The 26,102-nt window shown below is 41.4% G+C and overlaps 5 protein-coding genes across 8 annotated transcripts in view; 3 read left to right on the top strand and 2 right to left on the bottom strand.

The window, feature by feature from the left end:
* Window positions 1–2,928, top strand: part of LOC123999117 (coronin-1C-A-like) — a 34,465-nt gene extending 31,537 nt beyond the window's left edge. For all 3 annotated transcript variants that reach the window (XM_046304539.1, XM_046304540.1, XM_046304541.1), the window contains exon 12: window positions 188–2,928. The gene's annotated coding sequence lies outside the window, so the exon portion shown is untranslated. The remainder of the gene's footprint in view (window positions 1–187) is intronic.
* Window positions 2,929–4,664: 1,736 nt separating this feature from the next.
* LOC123999570 (transmembrane protein 119-like) lies at window positions 4,665–10,230 on the top strand. The gene is made up of 2 exons (XM_046305475.1): window positions 4,665–5,563; window positions 6,814–10,230. Exon 2 carries the CDS (start codon window positions 6,826–6,828, stop codon window positions 7,618–7,620), a length of 795 nt encoding a protein of 264 aa, XP_046161431.1. The 5' UTR covers window positions 4,665–5,563; window positions 6,814–6,825; the 3' UTR covers window positions 7,621–10,230.
* On the bottom strand, window positions 9,945–12,935 carry LOC123999572 (iron-sulfur cluster assembly scaffold protein IscU-like). The gene is made up of 5 exons (XM_046305476.1): window positions 12,749–12,935; window positions 11,367–11,480; window positions 11,021–11,131; window positions 10,759–10,837; window positions 9,945–10,633 (listed from the first exon to the last, which is right to left on the bottom strand). Exons 1-5 carry the CDS (start codon window positions 12,845–12,847, stop codon window positions 10,542–10,544), a joined length of 495 nt encoding a protein of 164 aa, XP_046161432.1. The 5' UTR covers window positions 12,848–12,935; the 3' UTR covers window positions 9,945–10,541.
* A 4,195-nt stretch (window positions 12,936–17,130) lies between these two features.
* LOC124000495 (E3 ubiquitin-protein ligase RNF185-like) lies at window positions 17,131–20,559 on the top strand. 2 transcript variants are annotated; one of them, XM_046306886.1, is made up of 7 exons: window positions 17,131–17,242; window positions 18,076–18,287; window positions 18,447–18,465; window positions 18,598–18,710; window positions 18,827–18,878; window positions 19,301–19,418; window positions 19,538–20,559. In XM_046306886.1, the coding sequence occupies exons 2-7, from the start codon at window positions 18,121–18,123 to the stop codon at window positions 19,633–19,635; spliced, it is 567 nt and encodes a 188-aa protein (XP_046162842.1). In that variant the 5' UTR covers window positions 17,131–17,242; window positions 18,076–18,120; the 3' UTR covers window positions 19,636–20,559. The 2 variants fall into 2 exon arrangements, with proteins under 2 accessions (XP_046162842.1, XP_046162844.1); XM_046306888.1 differs by lacking the exon at window positions 17,131–17,242 and having other exon boundaries at window positions 17,260–18,287; window positions 19,301–19,431.
* A 176-nt stretch (window positions 20,560–20,735) lies between these two features.
* LOC124000494 lies at window positions 20,736–23,113 on the bottom strand. Its single transcript, XM_046306885.1, has 2 exons — window positions 22,824–23,113; window positions 20,736–21,804 (listed from the first exon to the last, which is right to left on the bottom strand). Exons 1-2 carry the CDS (start codon window positions 22,951–22,953, stop codon window positions 20,957–20,959), a joined length of 978 nt encoding a protein of 325 aa, XP_046162841.1. The 5' UTR covers window positions 22,954–23,113; the 3' UTR covers window positions 20,736–20,956.
* Between the last annotated feature and the right edge of the window lie 2,989 nt (window positions 23,114–26,102).

Raw genomic sequence — 26,102 nt, 5'->3', positions numbered from 1 at the left:
TGTCGCTTTGTCACAAACAACAGTTTCCTTAGGCCAGTTAGAACATCCATTAGTTGCATTCCACGTCAGCATTGATAGTCTGCTTCCTGACGCCCCTACCATATCGCAACAGATCTTCGGATATAATTTGATATCCAATAGCATACTACATACAAGCAGTAATTTGTGTACTGATTTCTCATTTCAGAGTTGGCACCATGATGTCATGGTATAACAAGGTGTATCCTGTTCTGTTGTGGAGCCTGTTTCTGTTGTATTCTGAGGGATCTCAGAACTTCACACTCACAGAAGACAGAGGCAGTAATATGAGCATCAATACAGCAGCAACACAAAAGAGCAGTTCGTCTATGGTGGAAACCCATACGGTGATGGACAACAGCAGTACCCGTGAGGTAGGCGGTGCCATTACTGTGGGTGTTAACAACTCAGAGGCAACCATGATGACCAGCTTGGGTCCAACCCTTTCTCCCTTAGCAATGCTCACTTCATCAGGTACAACCCCATCTCCCCTCACCACCAACCAACCCACCAGCCAGACGTCCTCTTCCCATGGGCCATCTAGCACATCTGACCTCTTGTCCACCACCACTCCCAGCTCTACCATCTGGTCCTCCATCACAGAACTTAACACCACATCTGAGGTGTCCTCCACCACTGGGCCCTCCTCCATCTCTGGACCTTTCTCCACCAATGTCTCAGCCTCCACCCCAGGGCCTAGCTCTACCATTGTCTCATCCTCCACCCCAGGGCCTAGCTCTACCATTGTCTCATCCTCCACCCCAGGGCCTAGCTCTACCATTGTCTCATCCTCCACACCAGGGCCTAGCTCTACCATTGTCTCATCCTCCACCCCAGGGCCTAGCTCTACCATTGTCTCATCCTCCACCCGAGGGCCTAGCTCTACCATTGTCTCATCCTCCACCCCAGGGCCTAGCTCTACCAATTTCTCATCCTCCACCAATGAGACTTTCTTAACCACTTTTTCACCCATCTCAACCACTGACAATTCTACCAACTCCTCTTCTGGGGTCCTGATTCCCAAGATGAAAACAGAGAAGTTCCCCATCTTGATCACCAAGACAACGACCACCATGACAACGTTACCTTCTAAAAAAGATCCATCAGGGGGAGGGGGTCTGCCCTGCTCTCCTACCCGACGGGATGGTCTGGTGAGCCAGTGTCTGATTGCCATTGCCTCCCTGGCTGCAGTGGCCACCTTCTTCATGGTCAGCTGCATCATCCTCTGCACCAAGTACTCCTCCAGGAAGCATCGCTACAGAGTGGGCACAAACAATCGGGGCACTGAGATGGTGTGTATCTCTGCCCTGCTCCACGATGACAATGGTCCCCATTGGAGACCCCACATCCCCAAGAGCAACGGAGCCCTGCTGCCTGGAACAGAGTTGGATAGTGACGAGGAGGGGGGAGATGATGTAACCCTCCACAGCTTCCTCCCAGACAATGAGCAACGAGTCTAGAGTGTAGATATGCAGACTGTGTCAGACTCTGTGAAGTGCTATATGGTCCAATTACACAGGGTACACAACTCCAGGCCTGATGTTAATGGTAATCGCAGCCATCTTAAAGTTCATCAAGGGAAAGGATTAAAAACAGAGACTGTGGGGGCGTATAAAACCTTTGCAGTTTTCCTACTTACTCTGGGTTAAATGACCACTTTTCTTCAATTGATGAGACTTTGAATTGTACATCTGACTGGTCGACTGCTGTCAATATACAAACTGTTGCTCTTAGAATATATTTTAGCGTCCTCTTTGAAGTTGTTGGTTGGGCCTCGCTGCACATTCATCTACTGCAACCAGTAGAGGAAGAGACAGAAACCACAAATGGAGAACCAATGATACGTTACTTTATTGTGACATGTTTACAGCAAACAGTGACAAAGTTTGAAGAAGTCAGGTGGTCAATCATCCTCAAATGTAACGCAACCCAATGCAGCCTCTGAGTAGTTCTGAGTGAGATTGAGTTTTTTCACCATTGCACTGACATGATTCTGTTGATAATGAAGTTCACCTAATAGGATGAGAACAGTGATGTAAACAAACGGTTTGCTACACAGACAGTTTATTCCAGAGATTTAGGATTCTACAATTGATTTATAGATCTGGAAGTAAAGTTCATGTTATTTTTGAAGAGAATCGTTCCTGCACATACACACTTATAGAGCTATAAAAAGACCTAGACTGCTTATGATGACTCACTGTTCGTTTGGTCACTGGGTGGATGGGGATATTTAGAGTTGTATGTGGTCAGAATTTTATAGCCTTCAACGTTCTGTGTGGAAATACATGATACAAAAAAAACAAAAAACATTATTTTATTTTATACATGCTTCAGAAAATATGTATCCTTGTGAGCAATTTCATTTATTTGTTTTCTGCAAAAAAGCTTGTTCTTCTGGAAGTCTTGTTAGGTCTTGATAACAAAACCATCTGCCTTGATGTACAGTGAGCCAAAACATAGACTGTATGAAGTATATCAAATATGCTCAGGGTCAAGCGAATGTGAGATGTGATGAAATGTCCTTTATAGGGTAAGTCAAATAAGTCTGTAACCTTCTGTATTGAGTGTCTGTGTAGACAGTCCCAGACATTAGGCAGATGTTTCTTGTGTCCTTGTCTTGTCATAATACAAAGATACAGTATCATTGCTAAACCCAGACCCCCTTCAAACCTTTCAAGCCCTCAGATGTTTGACTTCTTTTTTACTTTTTGGGGTCTTCTCTCCGTGTGAGAGAGGGACAGGTTTCCTAGAGACACCACATGTTTATCTCTAAGTCCAGTCAAACACAATGAAGAGGCTCCAGAATTTAACTCAAAATTGATCACAAAGGACTGGAACAAATGAATAGATCATAACGAAACTGTAAAGAAATGACAAAGTGATATTAAACAACGGGCAGCTGGCTAATGACTGTGTCTGTGGTGATTCAAGTCCGATGACATGTCAGTTTTTCAAACATGAACCCTCTAGATTTGTCACTATAAAATGATGCCCTATGGTTTGTAATATGCGCCAATATTTCCCTTTGTTTTACTATGTACTCATAATAAGTAGATAACACAAGCAAGCAGACCAAATAAAAGGCTGGTTTATTTTTTTTACATGCATTCAAGGCCCCTTTCTGGCATCAATACCAAAGTTCATTCTTTGCAGGAGCAGAGATTTACATCTTAGTCCACATGCTTCATACAAACAGGGTGTTTAATATAAAACTGGAATCAAATGTTCATGCCAGGGAAAGCTGACTCTGAGGGATGTAGACAGAGCATATAAGACAAATGGAATCATAGACCAGAGACTAGACTAGAGTATGTACTCCGTAACCACCTCACTATCATTATGACCAAATAAAGGTTGGCCAGTCTTGATGAATCATCTCAAACATTCTGAGCTGTAGCTGTGTTTACTCTATTAACATGAATATCTCTCTGTGTGTACACACACACACACACACACACACACACACACACACACACACACACACACACACACACACACACACACACACACACACACACACACACACACACACACACACACACACACACACACACACACACACACACACACACACACACACACACTTTCTCACTCTTGCTTGCTAGCTCTTTCTCTCTCAATTGTGGCTACACATTGAGCATGTTTGACTATTGTAATGGCCATTTTTATGTTTGTGCTTTTCTTTTTACCCCTTTTTCAACCACAATTTCATGGTATCCAATTGGTAGTTACAGTCTTGTCCCATCACTGCAACTCACGTATGGACTCACAAGAGGTGAAGGTCAAGAGCCGTGCATCCTCCGAAACATAACCCAGCCAAGCTGCTTCTTGACACAATGCCCGTTTCACCCAGAAGCCAGCCGCACCAATGTGTCGGAAGAAACACCGTACACCTGGCGACCATGTCAGCGTGCATGCTCCCAACAAGAGTTGCTAGAGCGTGATGGGACAAGGACATCCCGGCTGGCCAAACCATCACCTAACCCGGACGACGCCCCATGGGTCTCCCGGTCGCGGCGGGCTGCGACAGAGCCTGGACTCGAACCAGGCTCTGCCACTGCCACTCGGGAGGCCATGTTTGTGCTTTTGTAATTACCCATTTCTGTGTTCATGTAAGTGACTGATTGAACACCTGGAAGAAATCCTCACTGTAATATCTGCAATTTGGCAGTACCCCCAGACCCTTGTTTTGAGAACAATTCCATCAATAGAACACCCTGCTCATTGTTTTTGGCAAGGTCCTTGGCACGTTCCCCAACCCCCTACCCTCTTACTGGGCTGTTATGGGTGGTATGTCCACACAGAAAAAATGGACCCTTCCTGTGAGAGACAATCACACTGTGGAGCTGCATGTCTGTTAAAGTGGCTGGTCTGCTGTAAGTCATCAGGGTGTCAAAGGTACAGCGTCGGGTCCAAAATAATTTTAGCCATAACTATAACCACTTGGGATCGTCACTATACTCTTGGAAAAAAGGGTTCCAAAAAGGTTCTTTGGCTGTCAGCATAGGATAACCCTTTTTGGTTCCAGGTAGAACCATTTTGGGTTCCATGTAGAACCCTCTGTGAAAAGTGTAACCAAAAGTGTTCTTTCTACTTGTAATCAACAATGGTTTTTCAAAGGGTTCTCTTATGGGAACAGCCAAAGAACCGTTATAGGTTCTAGATATAGATAGCCCCTATCTAGAACCTAAAAGTATAGCTTCTGTGAGTAGAATGTGTATAATATGGGAGAGTGAATAAGGTACAGTATGTGACAGAGTAAGGTATGTGACAGAGTAAGGTATGTGACAGAGTAAGGTATGTGACAGAGTAAGGTATGTGACAGAGTAAGGTATGTGACAGAGTAAGGTATGTGACAGAGTATGGTATGTGACAGAGTAAGGTATGTGACAGAGTAAGTGCAAGTGAATTCAATAAATTCCGAAAGGTCTTGACAGAGTTATTGTTAAGGAGGCCCAAAATGTTTCAGGGGATTAAAGTGCATGTAAGAAGACAGAGGGGGCAAGCCAAGTGACAAACAATTTATCCAATAAAATGTCTGTGGTTAGTCGAGTCTCTGTCTATTCCCCAGTTAAAACCCAGAGTGGTGATTGTCTCCTCACTTTGAGCTCAGCCAGCCTGCTGCAGTGTTGACTCTGGCCTTGAGCATCCAGAACAGGGACCGGAGAGCCGACTTGATCCGAGCCCCTAGGCCCTGCCCACCCATCACATTAGAATACTGCCTAACAAGAACAATCTGTGTGGAGCCAAGGAGCCCAGTCCTTTTCTGGGAAGCAAGGCAGCCAGAGAGGGAGGAGGGGAGGAAAGGAGAGTAGAGGGGGAAGGAGGGATTTGTCCCGATGGCAAAGAACTTTACGTTTGATTTTTTTCTGTGCCGATCAGAGAAACCTCCAGTCTGAAATCTGAAACTGTAGAATTACTGTTGGAGGAGGTGACTCAGGCACGTTTTCTCATCCTCTCAGTTCATTTTCCCATCCATTTCCCTCAAACTCATCCACAGTTCTAGAGGAGCCTTTTCTGTGTGTGACCACTTCTGTGGATGGTGAGTACAGACACTTTCATTTATTCACTTTATTTTATTCTTCTTTCTTTAGTGTACATTTTACCCCATAGGGTTTATTTCCAAAAGAGAAATTACATTCATATCAAATATGAGTTAACTTTAGTGGACAGATATTACCTCACATGATTGCAGTGCAGTTTAGCTGCCGTGACAGCATCATGACTTATGTCTCCAGGCTAGCAGCTCGCCAGCAGGGAATCAGGATTGTTCAATAGAGTTCTCCAATAGGTTCTCTGAATCCGAATGGGTATCCCATATTTGAATGAGTTTGTTCAAATAAATGTGTGGTGAACAGAGATTTTATTTTTGAAAGAAGGTATCATTTGAAGTCGGACGAAGTCTTGTATTATTAAATCATTTTAAAATGTTTGTACGCCATTGATATTCGGGCCACATTCAGCAGGGCACAACTGTGGAATGTTCAGATATAAATATATTGTGTGGAGCAGACCTGCCTCTCTGACATGTTGAGTAAGGATTCATGACAGCTCTATTAATGACATTTCTATCTGCAATGTTCAGTTAGTTTAAAGTTTGGCTATTCTCTGTCATTGTGAAATTAAAAGGAGGTCCTTCCTTTTATTGCTACCATACACTGTGCAGGGCTGTTTAGTTTATTGCTTTAAGCAACATTTAATTTCAGGGAAATAAGAGGGTCATGATGTATTTCTGGGAACCAGCATGAAAAGGAGCTGCTCACCGATTTGACAGCTCCAACGCAGTTACACCTCCGAGATCGACTTAAAAAAAATTTTTAAACAATGATCTGCTTTACAGTTTGTGGTTACTGTGGGTTAAGGTAAAACGGATTGAATTCAGGCCTTTGTGTGCATATGTCTGTGTGTGTGTGTGCAAGTCATGTGTGCATTGTGTGTGTGCCTGTGTGTGACATGCTATGATTGGAATTCAGACTTTAAATTCTGCCTGCCTTTCATCAGCTCTCAGCTGCTATCTGGGTCTTAAAATGTCATCTACAGCTATAGACATTCTATCAAGAATAGAAATTACTCAGAAAGCATTTTCATTCATTGTTGATGAGTGAAGCCTTTACAATGTATTGTGCAACACTCACAAAAAAACTCTAGATGTCAGCTGTCAATGTTAGACACAAGAACAGCTATATGAATCGAAACACCTGTCGATCAAAATCTGTGCAATTTAATAACAGTGGAAATGCAATTTGACAACAGCCACACTGGCACTGTATGTTCTTGTTTTGTTTTCTGCAGGTCCTATAGGAGATGACGTTCCTCATGGCACTTCCTCTGATTGGTCTGTTGGTGACACTGTGGTCCAGCAGCCCCAATCTGGTCACACCCCTCCCTTTCAACATTTCATTGGAGGGAAGTGCAGAGGGGGAGGAGCTAGACAGCCTCATTGACACGCCTTCCCCACCTGCCACCAGTGGCCCTGCCTTTGAGTCCTCAACCACCTCACATGGCTACACCCAAGTAGAGCACTTCTTGCTCAGCCAAATGGTTCACTTCCTGCAGGATAACCTGTTCCTCATCCTAGTTTTCTTCACACTCTTCATCACTATCTTCCTCATCCTCTGCTGTGCTTGCATCATGAGCCGCAAACGAAAGATCAATGCCTACTACCCCTCGTCCTTCCCCTCTAAGATGTACGTGGACCAGAGGGACAAGACCGGAGGTACCAAGCTTTTCAACGAGTTGCCAGAGAAACCCTCCAACCGGCAGCAGGCTGAGCCAGTCGACTCCAGCAAGAAGCTCCATCATGACATCATGAAGGCAGCCAAGAACCTCCGTACTCTCTCCAAGCCTCCCCTGGGAGAGCAAGAGGGAAAAGACCCCACACAGATATCTGCAGCAGCAGAGAAAAGTCATGAGGTGAATGTTCAGGCTGTGGGAGAAATAATAGAGAAAGACAATCAGCCATCAAACCCACCAGAGCTGAGTGAGGAGGAGGTATGCCAGCTCTCAGTCAATGAAGCCCAACATAGCAGCTGCCCTGAGCAGTCAGAAATTCTTCCGGAACAGACAGGCCTAAAAAAGGATGATGAGTCATTCACATGAGCTGAGTCTCCATCTGGCCAAGGGCACTCACAGGCTCAGCAGGAAAAGGACAGGCAAGAGGACTCCACTGTCACACTGTCTATTCCGTTGATCACTGGAGAGAAAACAGCACTTTTGCTATGCTCCCGACACTATGTTTGATCTCAATGGTTTGGACCAATTTTGCATGAGTGACAATCTTTAAGGCAAACCTGTCAGCTTTGTTTACTGCTCTTTGGATTTACCAAATTATGTCTGTTCAGTTATATGTAATCATATACTTGATTTACTTCTGTTTCCCAGTAGCCATCTTTCACTGTGTCTCCCTAAAAGTACAACACTATGTAACCTGCCATCTTTCAATGTGTCTCCCTAAAAGTACAACACTATGTAACCTGCCATATTTCAATGTGTCTCCCTAAAAGTACAACACTATGTAACCTGCCATCTTTCAATGTCTCTCCGTAAAGGGTTAACACTATGTAACCTGCCATCTTTCAATGCATCTCTCTAAAGGGTTAACGCTATGTAACCTGCCATCTTTCAATGTGTCTCCCTAAAAGTACAACACTATGTAACCTGCCATCTTTCAATGTGTCTCCCTAAAAGTACAACACTATGTAACCTGCCATCTTTCAATGTGTCTCCCTAAAAGTACAACACTATGTAACCTGCCATCTTTCAATGTATCTCTCTAAAGGGTTAACGCTATGTAACCTGCCATCTTTCAATGTATCTCTCTAAGGGGTTAACGCTATGTAACCTGCCATCTTTCAATGCATCTCTCTAAAGGGTTAACGCTATGTAACCTGCCATCTTTCAATGTATCTCTCTAAAGGGTTAACGCTATGTAACCTGCCATCTTTCAATGTATCTCTCTAAGGGGTTAACACTTTGTAACCTGCCATCTTTCAATGTATCTCTCTAAAGGGTTAACACTATGTAACCTGCCATCTTTCAATGTATCTCTCTAAAGGGTTAACGCTATGTAACCTGCCATCTTTCAATGTATCTCTCTAAAGGGTTAACGCTATGTAACCTGCCATCTTTCAATGTATCTCTCTAAGGGGTTAACGCTATGTAACCTGCCATCTTTCAATGTATCTCTCTAAAGGGTTAACGCTATGTAACCTGCCATCTTTCAATGTATCTCTCTAAAGGGTTAACGCTATGTAACCTGCCATCTTTCAATGTATCTCTCTAAGGGGTTAACGCTATGTAACCTGCCATCTTTCAATGTATCTCTCTAAAGGGTTAACGCTATGTAACCTGCCATCTTTCAATGCATCTCTCTAAAGGGTTAACGCTATGTAACCTGCCATCTTTCAATGTATCTCTCTAAAGGGTTAACGCTATGTAACCTGCCATCTTTCAATGCATCTCTCTAAAGGGTTAACACTATGTAACCTGCCATCTTTCAATGCATCTCTCTAAAGGGTTAACGCTATGTAACCTGCCATCTTTCAATGCATCTATGCACAGCAATTTGTGAAAAATTATGAATATATTGCATTCACTTTTTTTTAAAGTAGCATCCATATCTGTACAGTTGTAACTTTTTGGGCAACCTGAGCAAATTCACAGAAATGACTTAGGTGTCATTCTCATTGAAAGCAAGTCCAAAAAGCAGCAGACCTGTTCTATGCTTCCCGTTCTTAAGTTCGTTTTAGAGGCTTTGACTTTCGGTTTTGTACAACAGCTTCAAAAATATTTTTGCTTACATGAAACATATTTCACAGGAGTTTAGATGTTACAATGATTCTCTACACTTGCTTTTGTCACGAAGTGAAATTAGGCAAACATACAATTTCAGCAACCAGGAAATGGCAGAGCAATTTCTGCATAGTGCAGAATCCAAAAGTAGATGTAGCAACTCCGAAATGATCCATTAAGTGACAACTGTTGCTCTGCTGCAGAACCAGGACCTGTGAAAGAACTTGGGAAAGCATCAAACATAGCAGTCTACTCTACTCATACTGTGACATTACAATACAGGATGGTTAGTCGTGTGTAGTGTGGTTGAAAACATGACCAGACACATACCAAAATTGGTCTTTATTTTCATTGATCTTTAGTTGAATATTGTAGAAATTGTGAAGACAGTAAAGAGATTATAAAATGTGTCGTGTTTGGTATTTGATAAAAGCAGTACCATGATCTGCATTTATGGATGAAGTCAATGTATTTACATGGCTCCGGATAAAGTATGCCAACGATGCCATCTAGTGGAGAATACAAGCATTGCGCTAATTTCTGGTTGTCTGCACACTGCTGAGAAATACAAGACAATACCTTAACCGGATTATAGAGACATTGCACAACAAAAAAGACCAGCACAAAAAGACTTAACATACTACGTACACGCCTTACTTTATTAATTTGCATATTACAACCAGGAAGTATGAAATGTGACAAAATAATCCAAATAGATACCTTACCAGTTTGCTGTCATTTTATATCTCCTGCACTGCATTTCCTCATTGCCTTCAAAACATTTGTGCTACATGGGTGTTGATGGGACACCTTTAGAAATCTTATTCAATACTTCACCACAGCATCCATAATCATTTCCCAATGGAAAATACCCCCAAACCATGACAAAATAAATTGAATAAAGACAAAGCAAACTTGTCTCGGCTCACTTTGCATTTCTCACTCCTGAAAATAAGGCTTATTTTGTACCAATCACCCGATCAGTGCCCTTAAATTGTGCGTTAACGTGACAGGCTACAGAGTAGATTGGGAAACCACAGAATGCCACAGGGGCCTGGTGTGTATACTGTGTTGTCTATGTACGTTGTATGGGTGGACATAACCTGGGCTCATTTAGGATGCCCCATATATAGAAGGATGGAGGAGTGGGGAGCCAGGACTACATTTGAGTGTCTCCTTGGCAGTAGGGTGCAGGACAAGGGTGTCCAGGACTACGAGAGAGTCCTCCCTTAGTTGCTGGCTTTGACAGCATCAATCTTGCCATCCTGCTGTTTGAGACGGTAGTCATTCAGAGCAGCTCTGATGGCATCCTCTGCCAGCACTGGAGAAAGTGAAAAATTTCACATGGTTGTAAAATAGATTAAAAGGGCATGTATGGTTTAGAAATTCAGCATGTTATAGACAGGGCAGAACACTATTGTATATCAGACTGAAATAAGAGCTTACTGGAGCAGTGAAGTTTGACAGGTGGAAGACTGAGCTCTTTGGCAATGTCAGTGTTCTTTATTGTCAGTGCTTCATTAATCTGAAAGTCAAAAAGAGGGAAACATTTCACCAACCAAGAAATGAACTTGATCCAACCATGTAATGAAAGGAAAAAACAACAGTGTGGTGGAAATGACTGTTGAATTGAGAAATTGAAAACAGAGCAACAGAACAGTAACACAGGAAGCAGAGGAATTGTCATGGATGCAGAATGTTCACTCACGGATTTGCCCTTCACCCACTCTGTTACCAGGGAGCTGGAGGCAATGGCTGAGCCACAGCCAAACGTCTTGAACCTGGCATCCACAATCTTCCCCTGATCGTCCACCTGAATCTGTAGATTAGTCACTTTATGCAACTGTCTTTTGTCCACATAATTGAATAGACAATGCAGTAACATTACAAAATACATACACTTTGTAACTAAATAAATAGAGCATGCTGCTTCTCGCTAAGTCCCATCTGTGTTATCTGCTTCTTTGGAACACAACCAAGACATTGTGACCTCATTCAAAATCCAAGGCCAGCAGAGGAAGACAGGAAATAATGAGGACAGGGGACCAACATACCTGAAGCTTCATCACATCTCCACACGCTGGGGCTCCCACCAAGCCTGTCCCCACATTCTTGGAAGTCTTGTCCAGGGAGCCAACATTCCTTGGGTTCTCATAATGGTCCACTACCTAAACATGGCAACAAGGAGACAAAAACATTTTATTACTTAACTCAAGTTTATAAATGACCCCATCTAGGTAATATTCCCTGCACATAGCTACAAACATTCACATAATATCATCCTTAAATGAATTCCAACTGTCTCCCAAAAAAGCAGGCTCAAGGCTGAGAGGGCTCTTGCACTCCCGTTATGCAATGGGTAGTTTCAACATTATGTAAGGGAAATTAAAATAAACAGATTAGGACAGGACTCCACTGTCCACAACAGTAGCACTTCCTGCTGCAACCTCCCTCCCCCAGACGTAATCACCGTGATGCAGGTCATTCTCTGCATTATTGAAAAATGCTGTGTGTCTAAAGAGCCTAAATATTTTGTGAGTTTGTTAGTGGCCAGTTGGTAGTGACAACAGTTGTTTTATTGACTAGCCTAAATCTCATAACTGTGGGAGCAGCCTTAAATTACCAAGCTCATGTTCTTTTTGGCCAAAGATGGCTTACAAGACATTCATACATGTTCAGACATTCATACATGTTCAGAATGAGTGATGAAATGTTAGCCTAAATCCAAATGGACAATTCCACCAAATAGATGGCATAATTAATAGGTTATTGTGTTCTTTAACACATGTACATAATACAGGTTCAACAAAAACCGAGAGTTACTGTGAAAATATATCTTATTTCACACGTTCTGTAGAAAAATCCAGAATCAATGAAACTGCGTATTGCCATCGCAGGTAGCACACTGGTGCTACCGCTATGCTGCTTCAGAGATTTGACTGACACCTGTAGCGTAACTGACGTTAGTGTTACCAAACAGCTAATTTAAGGAATTAGCTAAAAAAAAAATAGGAAGAAACAGATTAACCTTCAGGTATAACTAGCTACATCAGTAAAACCTGCATCAACCGAGACAGAGCTGGAGATTAAAATTAGATTGGCAGAAAATTAGCATTTTTAGAAAGAACATTATCTAACATGTTAGCTAGCTAGATGTACGCTAGAGAACTAGTCAAGGCATGTGACGCATGTTGTTAACTAAGCTAGCTACTTCGACCTCTAAAATATATTTAATCTAGATACTCTTAGAGAAACAAATACATAACTAGATAATCAGTGCCAAAATGTACTTATAGCAACTAGCTAACATTAGCTTAGGTTCGTTGTCAAAACAAGCTTGCAAGGAATTCACATTTAACCAGTTTACGACCTAAACAGGGACACATGGTTTAATTTATCAGCAATCAAACATAGCTAGCTATACAGGTTATTTTACCTTCTTGTGGTAGGCGGCTTGGACCGTATATTCCGGGGAAGTGATCCTTCTTATCACAACAAGCGGGGTGATACACTTCTTTGCAACTAGACCCGCCATGTTCGCTGTTTGTCTGAAATGACGCAGTCTAGAAGAGTGCGAGCGAATACCCTTATCATGCGCATGACAGTGTGGGAGGAGGAGGAGCTTTTGGACTGATCCAGTGAATGACAGAAAAGTGCATGGAGTTTTATATAATATTCAAATATATCACATTTTTAGTGTAGCAATATTCAGCAAATATATCTAAAGGTTAGGCATGAGCCCTAAAGGCAAACACAGGGTAGTAGCTAATTAACCATAAGGAATGATATTGTGTTAGAAAAACAAAAGAACGTTGTATGTGTTATGTATATATGAGTTATGTGACAGTGGTAGGAGACCGTTACCTTTCATGTCAGCAAATCTAAAGATACACACAAAACAAACTAACCTTGCAGGTGTATTTCATTTCCTGAGGTTAACACAGGAGAGTGATATTGGTCACGTTTTAATTATAGCTCATATAAAGAAAGAAAGAAAGAAAAAGTGAGCCATTGGTCAAAAGGCTGTTATAGATGCTGTCACTTCACACTAACACAGAAGGTGAGTCTTTTATTTTTCATGTTTTTATGTAAAAGTGCTTAAGGTAAACTCTCACGTTTGACAAAGACAAATATTGAGAGGCTATTTGAGCACAGGTCTTGCTGTAATGTTATGCTTTCAATGTGTGGTCTGAGCATTTGTATGTACAGTGCATTCTGAAAGTATTCAGACCCCTTGACTTTTTCCACATTTTGTAACGTTACAGCCTTAATCTAAAAGTTATTAAATTGTGTTTTTTTTCTGTCATCAATCTACACACTATACCCCATTTGGGGAGTTTCTCCCATTCTTCTCTGCCGATCCTCTCAAACTCTGTCAGGTTGGATGGGGAGCATCGCTGCACAGCTATTTTCAGGTCTCTCAATAGATGTTTGATTGAGTTCAAGTCCGGGCTCTGGCTGGGCCATTCAAGGAAATTCAGAGACTTGTCCCGAAGTCACTCCTGCGTTGTCTTGGCTGTGTGCTTAGGGTCATTTTTCTGTTTGAAGGTCAACCTTTGCCTCTGTCTTGCCTCTGTCTGAGGTCATGAGCGCTCTGGAGCAGGTTTTCATCAATGATCTTTCTGTACTTTGCTCTGTTCATCTTTCCCTCGATCCTGAATAGTCTCTCAGTCCTTGCAGCTAAAAAACATCCCCACAGCATGATGCTGTCAACACCATGCTTCACTGTAGGGATGGTGCCATTTTTCTTCCAGACATGACGCTTGGCATTCAGGCCAGAGAGTTCAATCTTGGTTTCATCAGACCAGAGAATCTTATTTCTCATGGTATGAGAGTCCTTTAGGTGCCTTTTACTGAGGAGTGGCTTCCGTCTGGCCACACTACCATAAAGGCCTGATTGGTCCTTCTAGAAGGTCCTCCCATCTCCACAGAGGAGGTGGGAGGAACTCTGGAGCTTTGTCAGAGTGACCATCAGAGTGACCACCTCCCTGACCAAGGCCCTTCTTCTCTGATTGCTCAGTTTGACCTGGCGGCCAGCTCTAGGAAGAGTCTTGGTGGTTCCAAACTTCTTCCATTTAAAAGTGGAGGGCACCGTGTTCTTTGGGACCTTCAATGCTGCAGAAATGTTTTCGTTACCCTTCCCCAGATCTCTGCCTCTACACAATCCTGTCTCGGAGCTCTATGGACAATTATTTTGACCTCATGGCTTGGTTTTTGCTCTGAGATGCACTGTCAACTGTGGGACCTTATATATCATTTGCGTTTACCAAAGGTGGACTCCAATCAAGTTGTAGAAACATCTCAAGGATGATCAATGGAAACAGGATGCACCTGAGCTCAATTTCGAGTCTCATAGCAAAGGGTCTGAAAACTTATGTAAATAAGTTATTTCTGTTTTATATTTTAAATATATATTTGCAAAAATGTCATGATGGGGTATTGTGTGTCGATTGAGGAGGAAATTGTTTTATTTAATCAATTTTAGAATAAGGCTGTAAATAACAACATGTGGGAAAAGGGAAAGCGTCTGAACACTTCCTGAATGCACTGTATTAGATGACAATCCTGTTATTCTATTTTGGGATTTCAAAAAAGCATTTGATACTGTTAGTCATGTTAGTCATAATTTTGTACGCCCAATTTTTCAGTTTTTGATTTGTTAAAAAGTTTGAAATATCCAATAAATGTCGTTCCACTTCATGATTGTGTCCCACTTGTTGTTGATTCTTCACAAAAAAAATACAGTTTTATATCTTTATGTTTGAAGCCTGAAATGTGGCAAAAGGTTGCAAAGTTCAAGGGGGCCGAATACTTTCGCAAGGCACTGTATCTCAAAACACTTTACAGTCTTTGGAATATAATACCACTTTTTCTTTCTCCAGAAAATTGGGTGGCTTCATTTTTTACTCCAATGCCCTTATGCTGTGCGTAAACGTCCTGTAAAATGTGCAACATTTCATAAACAAGATCTAATGTGCTGGTCCTTGTTATACAAGCACAACTTATCTCCACACAAATGTTTTATTTGGAAAAACTGTGATATTAGATAGAAATGAAAAAGAAATAAAACCCATAATTGGTTTGCCAATAATATATTTGTGGTTAATCAACTTATAAATGATAAGGGTAGTCCTTATACTTACAATGAATTATTAGCCAAATATTACTTTGTTATGTTGTGTAAGGAATATGACATTTTAATGAACGCTAATCCCAATAGAATCCTTACTTTACTGAAGGATCGATCAAGCGTTTCATTACATGCACTAAATTACAGTGATAGTGTAGAAATGTATCAATACATTACATCAGAAATTTAACAACAATTTCGTCTGAGAAATTATTAGCAGGAAGCTTACCACAGCTGCTATTTTTCAATGGGAATCTTGATGTGAAATGGCAATGTGAGTGGACTAATCCACACAAATATTTGATAACTGATAAAGTAAGAGAAGTCTCTTACAAGACCCTTCACAGATGTTATCCTTGTAATAGTCTTATTTCAAAATATTGAATTAATGTTAAAGAGGATTGTGGCTTTTGTGAATTGGAAAATGAGACTATGTAGCATTTATTTTGTGAATGTTTGCATAGTGAAATATTTTGGACGAATATGAAAATAATATTAGTGATAAGATCAGTAAACTCGCTTCATACTCGTTGCCAAACCCACTGGCTCCAAGTCATCTACAAGTCTCTGCTAGGTAAAGCCCCGCCTTATCTCAGCTCACTGATCACCATAGCAGCACCCACCCGTAGCATGCACTCCAGCAGGTATATCTCACTGGTCACCCCCAAAGCCAATTCTTCCTTTGGCCGCCTCTCCTTCCAGTTCTCTGCTGCCAATGACTGGAACAAACTGCAAAAATCTCTGAAGCTGGAGACTCTTACCTCCCTCACTAGCTTTAAGCACCAGCTGTCGGAGCAGCACACAGATCACTGCACCTGTACATAGCCCATCTGTAAATAGCCCATCCAATCTACCTCATCCCCATACTGTATTTATTTATTTATCTTGCTCCTTTGCACCCCACTATCTCTACTTGCACATTCATCTTCTGCACATCTACCATTCCAGTGTTTAATTGCTGTATTGTAATTACTTTGCCACCATGGCCTATTTATTGCCTTAAGTCTCTTATACTACCTCATTTATATAGATTTTTCTACTGTATTATTAATTGTATGTTTGTTTATTCCATGTGTAACTATGTGTAACTATGTGTTGTTGTATGTGTCGAACTGCTTTGCTTTATTTTGGCCAGGTCACAGTTGCAAATGAGAACTTGTTCTCAACAAGCCTACCTGGTTAAATAAAGGTGAAATCAAACAAATAAAATAAACCTATGAGCATTACCAAATGTGATATTTTAAAACATTTCCTAATTGATTTTAAATGTTATATAACACAACAAAAATATATAAATACCAAAGTATTAAAGAAGTGTCTACAGTATGTCAAAATGTAATTTATCTATCTATCTATAGCATAATAAAAAATTGTGTCTCTCTGGATTTATTAATTATTTGTATGGTTTTTGTTATGTGTGATATCTGTACATTGTTTTGTACAATGTTTGTGTAATGCATAAAAAAAAAATCAAAACTCCCCCAAAACATCTTGGATGCAGTCTCCAGTTCTTATTATACCTCGGTTGTTCGAGAGAATCAAAACCGCAATGTATCATGGGTAAAATGTGACTGACTGATCTACCAATGATAATGATTCTTTATTTATGATGCGAGGTGATTTGTAGATTAGTCCGTTGGCAGCCTCCCAGCCTCCCAGTCATTTTGATGCTCTCGAACACAGCCACCTTTGGTGTTTTTGGGTCGCCTTGTTAACGGCCAAAAGCACAGTTTAGGACGAGATTTACCATTGAACTACCTGCTTTATGTATCTTTTTGGGGATCTGACACAATTCACATGGTAATGTGAGGTATAAATCTATCATTCTCATTGAAAGCAAGTCTGAATGATAGATCTGTGTTTCCCGTTTTTACGTTTTGTTCACCAGCTTCAAACAGTTGAACATATAATATTTGGGGTTATGGAAAAGACCATTCACAACGGTTTAGATGGTACAAGTATTCTCTACACTAGACTTGCTTGTTTTGTCACATAAACTGAAATTAGACGAACTATTCGAATTTTAGCAACTAGGAAATGCCGGAGCGATTTCTGAATTGGTCATCTTTAATCATATTTATCCTATCATGTAAACGCTTTTGCCACATTCCAATTGAGGTGGGAAATAAACTACAATGTTCAAATAATATTATTTGTAAATCAGTCAGACACATTTACCCATGATACATTGCGATTTTGAGCCTCTCGAACACGGCCATTGGTAACCAATCGGCGTAGCAGCAGATACACAAGTAATCACCAAACAACTTCTGGATGCTAACTATAGTGATGATATCAGCTGAAACTTGAATTTAACTTGAACGAATAGGTGTCTTTCTATCTAGATATCTGTACCCACGACACCGAAAATGTGTTTGAAAAACGCAAGGAGGTAGTCAATTGTGTGATTTGATGTTACGCCGATAGCTCGCTAAACTAGTAGCAACATTTATTCTAGAAACGCGCAACGTTAGCATACTGGATCTAGCTGCTACGTTAGTTAATGTGGTAACTTTTCTAACGCCATTGGAGCATTGTTAAGCAACATTTAGTGTAAATCATAACGCAAGTTTGACTTTGACATATCTCGATTCTCATCTGTTTGGATTAATTTACACATTATAATCTACAAGCAAGGGGGTGGCTAGATACATCACCCCACTTTACCTCCTGAAAAAATGGCTAGTCCTGCCCCCCCACCAGCCACTGTCTCGACCGCCACTGAGAACCCCAGCAGCTCGACTGCTGCTGGGGAGGGTGGCAATCAGGACAGCACCTTCGAATGCAACATCTGCCTGGACACCTCCAAGGATGCGGTGATCAGTCTGTGTGGGCATCTCTTTTGGTAAACACCCTCTTGTCGTGAGACTGTTCTGTATTTGTGATTGATTGAGGGACATTCTTCGTTATCTGGTACTCAGGAGAGGGTATTGTGCACATAATTCAATATAGTAATTTAATATATATTCTCTCTCCCATCCTCTACATTCCTTGTATCATCTAGTTGGCCCTGTTTACATCAGGTAAGTCAATTGATACGTAATTTATTTTACACAACCACTGTCATCAGCTGCCACCTGACCCTTTACCAATGGATGTTTTACTGCTACTCTGAATATATCATGCAATCTTAACCCCCCCCCATGTTTATGCAGTGGTTAGAGACCAGACCTAACATACAAGTGTGTCCAGTGTGCAAGGCAGGCATCAGTCGAGACAAAGTCATCCCACTATACGGCAGGGGAAGCACAGGCCAGCAGGACCCACGGTGGGTTGGTGTACTCAACATGAAAGCAGGGAGCTCAGTTTCCATACAATCCTGTTATTTACTCTGAATTCCACATCCCAAACTACTGTTGTCAACAACTTGTCTCTCATTGTTAGGGAGCGAATGCCTCCTCGACCACAAGGACAGAGGCCAGAGCCAGAAAATCGTGTAAGTACTGTGTAATACAACCACTATCACCAAGCCATTACTCTCACTTTTCAGACTGTGCACAATTATTTAGCAAGGATGTTAGCAAAGATCAATACAGATAGTTCTACTGTGTATCACTTGTGTTTGCAATGTTGGCTGCTGTATTGCACTACCCATTCATGATGAAACTATGACACAGGATGCTGTAGTGAACCCGCCCATAGCTGAATTCATTAGCAGAATTAACTTTCTCACTAGGACCTATTAAGCCCTGCCTGAAGAGCTCTATTTATTTAACCCCTTGAGAATGACGAAACTTATAGCACTAGCGATTGCGTCACATCATCTCTCCATCGAAACACCTGTTATAGTCAATTTTTTTGTACATATGGAATAGTCATGTTATAACCCTGGTTTGGTGCAATGTCTTCCCATCACAGGGATTTCAGGGGTTTGGCTTTGGAAACGGAGGATTCCAGATGTCTTTTGGCATTGGTGCCTTTCCATTTGGCATTTTCTCTACAGCTTTTAACATCAATGATGGAAGACCACACCCAGGTACTTTAGCTGTGTAGGTTGAGCATTGTGTATTGTAACAATGTTTCATCAAAAATGTATTGTGAATGCCCCCTCTACCTTAAAGTGTTGATTCATTCTCCTCTGGTTACCCCACACAGCTGCCCCTGGGACCCCCCAGCACATGGATGAACAGTTCTTGTCCCAACTCTTTCTAATTGTGGCTCTGGTGATTGTGTTTTGGCTACTAATCACATAAATGTCTGGGTGGCCAGGACTAAGGCTCAATTTGGACAGTTCTTAACTCTGTTTCCAGATACTTGTTTGATTTTGTACTTATCCACATTCTAAGTATTGTCCTCTGAACTTGCCGTTGGTTTATTTTCAGTAATTGAGATTAAACTGTTTTGATTACATCTGTACTATGAATCCTACAGAAGTCTTAAAATGGCCCTACCTCTTCATTTCCATCAATGGTGTGTTTTTTAATAGACAAAGTTTCCTTGGCTGGCAATAGAACCAGATTTTAAAAGAAAAAATGGCAAATCAGTAAATGTAAGGTATTGGATATACCCTCTGTTTGTATGGATGTAGATTATGAGCAGTATGTCCTGTTTCTGAACTGAATATCAAGTCGGGAAGAGGTGTATAATTGGCGATAGACTTTTAAATTGTTGACACAATTGCCTTTTGAGTAACATTACCAGTATGCAGCCATATTAACAATACAGTAAGTAGGACATTGTGTGGTGTCAGCAAGGGAATAGTCCAAAGAAGCAGTATTGATATGGGTTTAAGTTATTGAATGATATTAAATGGTATGTCCTCAGTTGCCATAGGAGCTATTTTGCTAACTATTTCTCATGTTTCAGAAATTAAGCTTACAATTTAAAGGAGCTATTTTTGGTTGAATGAGTCATTGTCTGCCACTAGTAAGACTTATTTAGTACAAATGGAAATGTAGAATTCTAATGCATATGCTTATATAAAGAACTTGGGGGGGATGTGTAAAAGATTTTGATTTCTTCAACCTGACAACTATCAAGATGAATGTCATTAGTAGCAGAAGCTGTTACTGTGCTGTTTGATGTGCTCCCTCACTAATCAATTTTTACTTCACCACTTTCTCACTGTAATAAAAAGTTTAATATAAAAAATGAATTATTAAAATAGCATAAGCATCTGTAATAGACTGTTTGCTTCATATCCTACAGAGAGAACTTTAAACAAACATCTTCGTATGGGTAGTCAATGTTTCTCTAATCAGGCTGCAACCATTTAATGCCATTCAAAGAAACATAACAGCCCATTGTATTTTCAATTGGGTTAACTTGCCTTCATAACAGAAAATGCTTTAAGATCTATTAAAATAATTTATTTGGTTAATCAACTCTTGTGAAAAATATAAAAGTATCTCAATATGATACCACAAAATGTGATTATTCTAAAAACAGATGAATAACTTGGCTCTTCATGTTTTAGGAGAGAAATATATTTTACAAAAAAATACTTTAGGTCCAAAGAAACAATAGAACTTCCACTGAGAACAACCCCTGTAGGCCCTACAAAAAAAGAATGAGTTATGTCTCTGGCTCTTCTTGTGACTCTGGCCCTTGGTCTTCTTGAGGCACGGGCTCTGGCAGTTCATTGGACACTGTCACCAGTGGGTCTTTGACAGTCAATGGCTGATCTACACTAAACTCTGCCTCATACATTATCTGTTGGATCTTAATTTTGGTCTCACATCTTTTTTGTGGGGCTAGCCTCTTCAAGGCAGGAACGAAGCTTAGAAGAAACATCTCATCCTCATCACACTGTCGGTTAGGGATCATGGAATCTGATCTGTGATCTTTCTCTTTGGCCAGCAGCCTCCTGTTCTTTGTGGAGAGCTTGGCAGGAGTGCTTGAGGAACATGGTGAAGCAGGGGACTCTTGTCGTGTCTGAGGCCTCTTCCTGGTTGTGTATGTTGATAGCTGGGGGGTTGTGTATGTTGATAGCTGGGGAGCTGAGGTTGGCTGGGGCGCTGGGGATATTTGGGCACCTGGTGGTAGCTTGGCCAGGAAAGCCAGCTGGGCCATCTGGGTGCCTTGTTGTGCTGGGGACAGCTGTGTCACAAAGGCTAGCTGCGACATGGTCCCAACCTGGGTTGTAGGGGTTTTCATGTTGTTTACCAGGGCTGTGTTGAGTGTTTTGACAGGTTTGATCTCACTCTGTGTGCTTTTATTGATTGTATCAGGGCTTTCCTGGTTGTCATGGTCTGCATTGCCATTTCTAGGTTTAATGAATGGTTGAAGAAAGTTCAGAAGTTGTCTGTATTTCCATCGACTGGTGGTGCGCTCCCCTGTCTCCTCCTTACTCCTTTTCTCCTGTCGTACTTCCTTGAAGTATCGGTCTCTTAGATTCTTCCATTTCCTTTTGCACTCTTCAGCTAAAAGGGATAAATCAATGATATCAATGATGCAATATGGATTCATCATACTCAAGACTTAATTTGATGCATTTCATATTTAACTAGCTAAACATGGAGAATATTTGAGACTAAATGGATGGAAACAAATATTTACAAGTAACTAGTATGATTAACAATGTATTTTTGGCCAATGAGTCAGAAAAAACGGGAGCATTGAGGTGATTAAACACATCCCTCCATCCCAATGAGGGGGTTCGATTAATCTCACCGGGGCGTCAGGGCTGCCTCCCAGGTTTGGGGTTCGTGTTTCGCTCTGTCCGACCGTAAAGTCGGCAAAAAAAATGGACGTGAGTAAATAGGATTGTGTTTTCCCGTGCAAAAGTTATTGCTTTGGATAAAGACGTATCTGCCAACGAAAACGAGTTAAACATTTGATGGAAAATATGTTTCTGGACCATGTACCCTGTCGAAAACATGACCAAGGCGACCCCGCTTTCGCATGATGATGTGACCGGCCATTGTCCGGGCCAACCACGGCCAGTGTGTAATAAATAACTCCCTCAGATGGAACCTAATCGAGTTCCTACTTATAAACTGTAAATGTGAGGCCCATTGAGTTGGTCGGTAAAAAAAGTGCAGTGTTCTCCATTTGATGGCATTTGTTAGTCAATTTAATTAATGCGTGGAAGATGCGATGCCAATCTACTCGTGGCTCATTGCGCGGGTGGGGAACGGAACATTTTTCCCCTCGTGCCGCGGTGTCTGCAGTCTGCGCCGCTGCGCTCACGAATTCGTCTGCCTCCCCATTGACGTAATATGATTCACGCGGTTCTTGCGGCGATGTGCCATTAAAACTCACCGTATACAGATGCTATTCACTTGATAAAAATGTATAAAATACAACAAACGCCATAATTTCTCAACTTTCCCCATTTCGACAAACAAGTCAGAATGCTTAAAACTAGCTAGCTCGCTAAGATTAGCTCAAACATTTGCGTCAACGCAACTTGATGATTTGTAGAAACACCATAGTTTACCTGGAAGTGCTGTCAACGCGCTGATTCTCCGCCAAGCAAGGGATCTTGTCTCACCATTGCGGTAATCTGGCAAAGTTGTATTATACAGCTCAGGAAAATTAAAAACGGACAATATCAACTTTTCGTCCATCTTGACTTGAGAATGCGGTCGGTCGCGCGCGGAAGCGACGGTCCCCCGCCTTTCCGCGTGGTTACGTCAAAGCGGTATGTACAGAATATCGCGAGCCGATCCGCTACCGCATGCGTGTCCGTGCGCTGCCCGTCCTACTTATTCTGTCATATCCCTACTCATCACAAGAGGGCAGTACAATCCCGTGTTCTGAATAGTTTTAGACCGAGGACAACCAATCAAAGCACACAGCAACCTTATAAACCATCTCTGGAACACCTGTTTTGAAGGAGTGCTCATCAGGAACAACCTAACTCTCATAAATATACATAATATAATATATACTAGACATTAGGCTATAGCTAAATAAATGTGGATTATAAATTAAGTGCAAACAAACTATGGAAGAAATCTGCAAATGCTGTGTCTCATTTCAAGTAGTACTTTTATTTTAATTGTCTAAATATCTGATTGTATGACATGACAACTGTCACATCAGCCCAGACATTAGCAGAGATACTGGAAAATTATATAAAATATAATGAGATGGGATGTTTAATTGATTAAGAAAGTATAATTTCTGTCAAAATCACAGGCACAAAAAGTAACCATTTACCTAATACTGTAGGCCACCACTAGCATTTATTCAACATACAGCCTATGCCACTGAAGAACCATAATTAAACTCTGTGTAGATACATCTTCCATTGCTCCTACAACTCTTCATTGTGTGAAGTCAGCCCGCTGCTGTCCTGAGACCTTTTCTGTACCATTCCCATTATTTGAGCCTCCACACATTTTAGTTTTTACATGCTGTGTTCAAAAACAGCATTTGAAAAGGAAAGAGAAAGGGCATCATTCCACAACACATCTATTCGTCCTGCTCCTCTCACACCTCTGGGGTACCTGCTAGTCCATTAGGGGTACCTGCCTGATCCATTAGGGGGTCCACACCCAACCACCCTCCCTGTCCCCCTCTCCTTCCTTCTGCACCCTGTCCTCCTCTTCAGCAGGTGTCTGTTGGACACAGACTGCCATCGTATTCTCATCCATTATTTCACAGGCCTGGTTGGAGAAACCAGAGAGAGGTAGGCAACTTTCGCTCACTTGCCTCTTGTTCCTGCTGCCTCTTGAGCTTCTGGTCCTTGGGTATAAAGACACAAGTCAGGTCGCTGTTTAATATCCATTCACATAATTGTTGAATAGATCATCTCAATTTGCTTAATTTGGCTCCAAGCTGATGTTCACTGCCAATCCCTCTCTGAACTAATTGAATGATAACAACTGAATCCTTGTATACGAAATGAGTAGCCCCCTGTTATAAAAGGCTGAACTACTACACTTTGATGACCTAAGATCATAAACATGCAAACGGCCAATCAGATTGGCTGGCTAAATATAGATCTCCATGAACCGTGCAGTGATATCTTATAGCATAAAAATGTGCACTGGGACCGCCTCTATACCTGCTCAGAGTCGCAGTGATTTGTATCTCTGATTCCTTCCTCGTTCCTCTTCATTGCTATGCATGTTGAATGTCTGAGGAATTCATTTCCCACCTTCAGCTGACCTCTTATAGAAGTAACCGGCTATTATGCCTGATCCCAGCAGTACGATGATTGCCATTAGGATGTTTGCTAAGAGAACCTGAAATTTTGAGATACACATACACTAAATATCACGGTGAAAGACCTTATCACTAAGACATATCTTACCAAGACTATGATCTATTCTAATATTTGATGTTGAAAGTGTATTTCTGTGCATTTTGACAAAGGAGAGTGATTGAGTGCTGCATCAGATGACCTGGCCTCCCCAATTTTTGACCTCAACCCAACTGAGATGGTTTGGAATGAGTTGGACCGCAGAGTGAAGGAAAAGCAGCCAACAAGTGCTCAGGATATGTGGGAACTCCGTCAAGACGGTTGGAAAAGCATTCCAGGTGAAGCTAGTTGAGAGAATGCCAAGAGTGTGCAAAGCTGTCATCAAGGCAAAGGGGGACTACTTTGAAGAATCTAAAATATATTTTGATTTGTTTAACACTTTTTTGGTTACTACATGATTCCATACAGTTGAAGTCAGAAGTTTACATACACTAAGGTTGGAATAATTGAAACTCATTTTTCAACCACTCCACAAATTTCTTCTTAACAAACTATAGTTTTGGCACATCGGTTATGACATCTACTTTGTGCATGACAAGTAATTTTCCCAACAATTGTTTACAGACAGATTTTTTCACTGTATAATTCACTGTATCACAATTCAAATGGGTCAGAAGTTTACATACAGTGGGGCAAAAAAGTATTTAGTCAGCCACCAATTGTGCAAGTTCTCCCACTTAAAAAGATGAGAGAGGCCTGTAATTTTCATCATAGGTACACTTCAACTATGACAGACAAAATGAGAGAGAAAAAATCCAGAAAATCACATTGTAGGATTTTAAATTTATTTATTTGCAAATTATTGTGGAAAATAAGTATTTGGTCACTTACAAACAAGCAAGATTTCTGGCTGTCACAGACCTGTAACTTCTTCTTTAAGAGGCTCCTCTGTCCTCCACTTGTTACCTGTATTAATGGCACCTGTTTGAACATGTTATCAGTATAAAAGACACCTGTGCACAACTGCAAACATTCACACTCCAAACTCCACTATGGCCAAGAACAAAGAGCTGTCAAAGGACACCAGAAACACAATTGTAGACCTGCACCAGGCTGGGAAGACTGAATCTGCAATAGGTAAGTAGCTTGGTTTGAAGAAATCAACTGTGAGATCAATAATTAGGAAATAGAAGACAAACAAGACCACTGATAATCTCCCTCGGTCTGGGGCTCCACGCAAGATCTCACCCCGTGGGGTCAAAATGATCACATGAACGGTGAGCAAAAATCCCAGAACCACACAGGGGGACCTAGTGAATGACCTGCAGAGAGCTGGGACCAAAGTAACAAAGCCTACCATCAGTAACACACTACACCGCCAGGGACTCAAATCCTGCAGTGCCAGACGTGTCCCCCTGCTTAAGCCAGTACATGTCCAGGCCAGTCTGAAGTTTGCAAGAGAGCATTTGCATGATCCAGAAGAAGATTAGGAGAATGTCATATGGTCAGATGAAACCAAAATATAACTTTTTGGTAACAATTCAACCTGTCGTGTTTGGAGGACAA

This window comes from Oncorhynchus gorbuscha, linkage group LG16 (genome assembly GCF_021184085.1).
Source record: "Oncorhynchus gorbuscha isolate QuinsamMale2020 ecotype Even-year linkage group LG16, OgorEven_v1.0, whole genome shotgun sequence".
NCBI lineage: Eukaryota > Metazoa > Chordata > Actinopteri > Salmoniformes > Salmonidae > Oncorhynchus > Oncorhynchus gorbuscha.
Note: the sequence above shows the minus strand (reverse complement) of the source record. Positions and strands in the feature narration are given on the sequence as shown.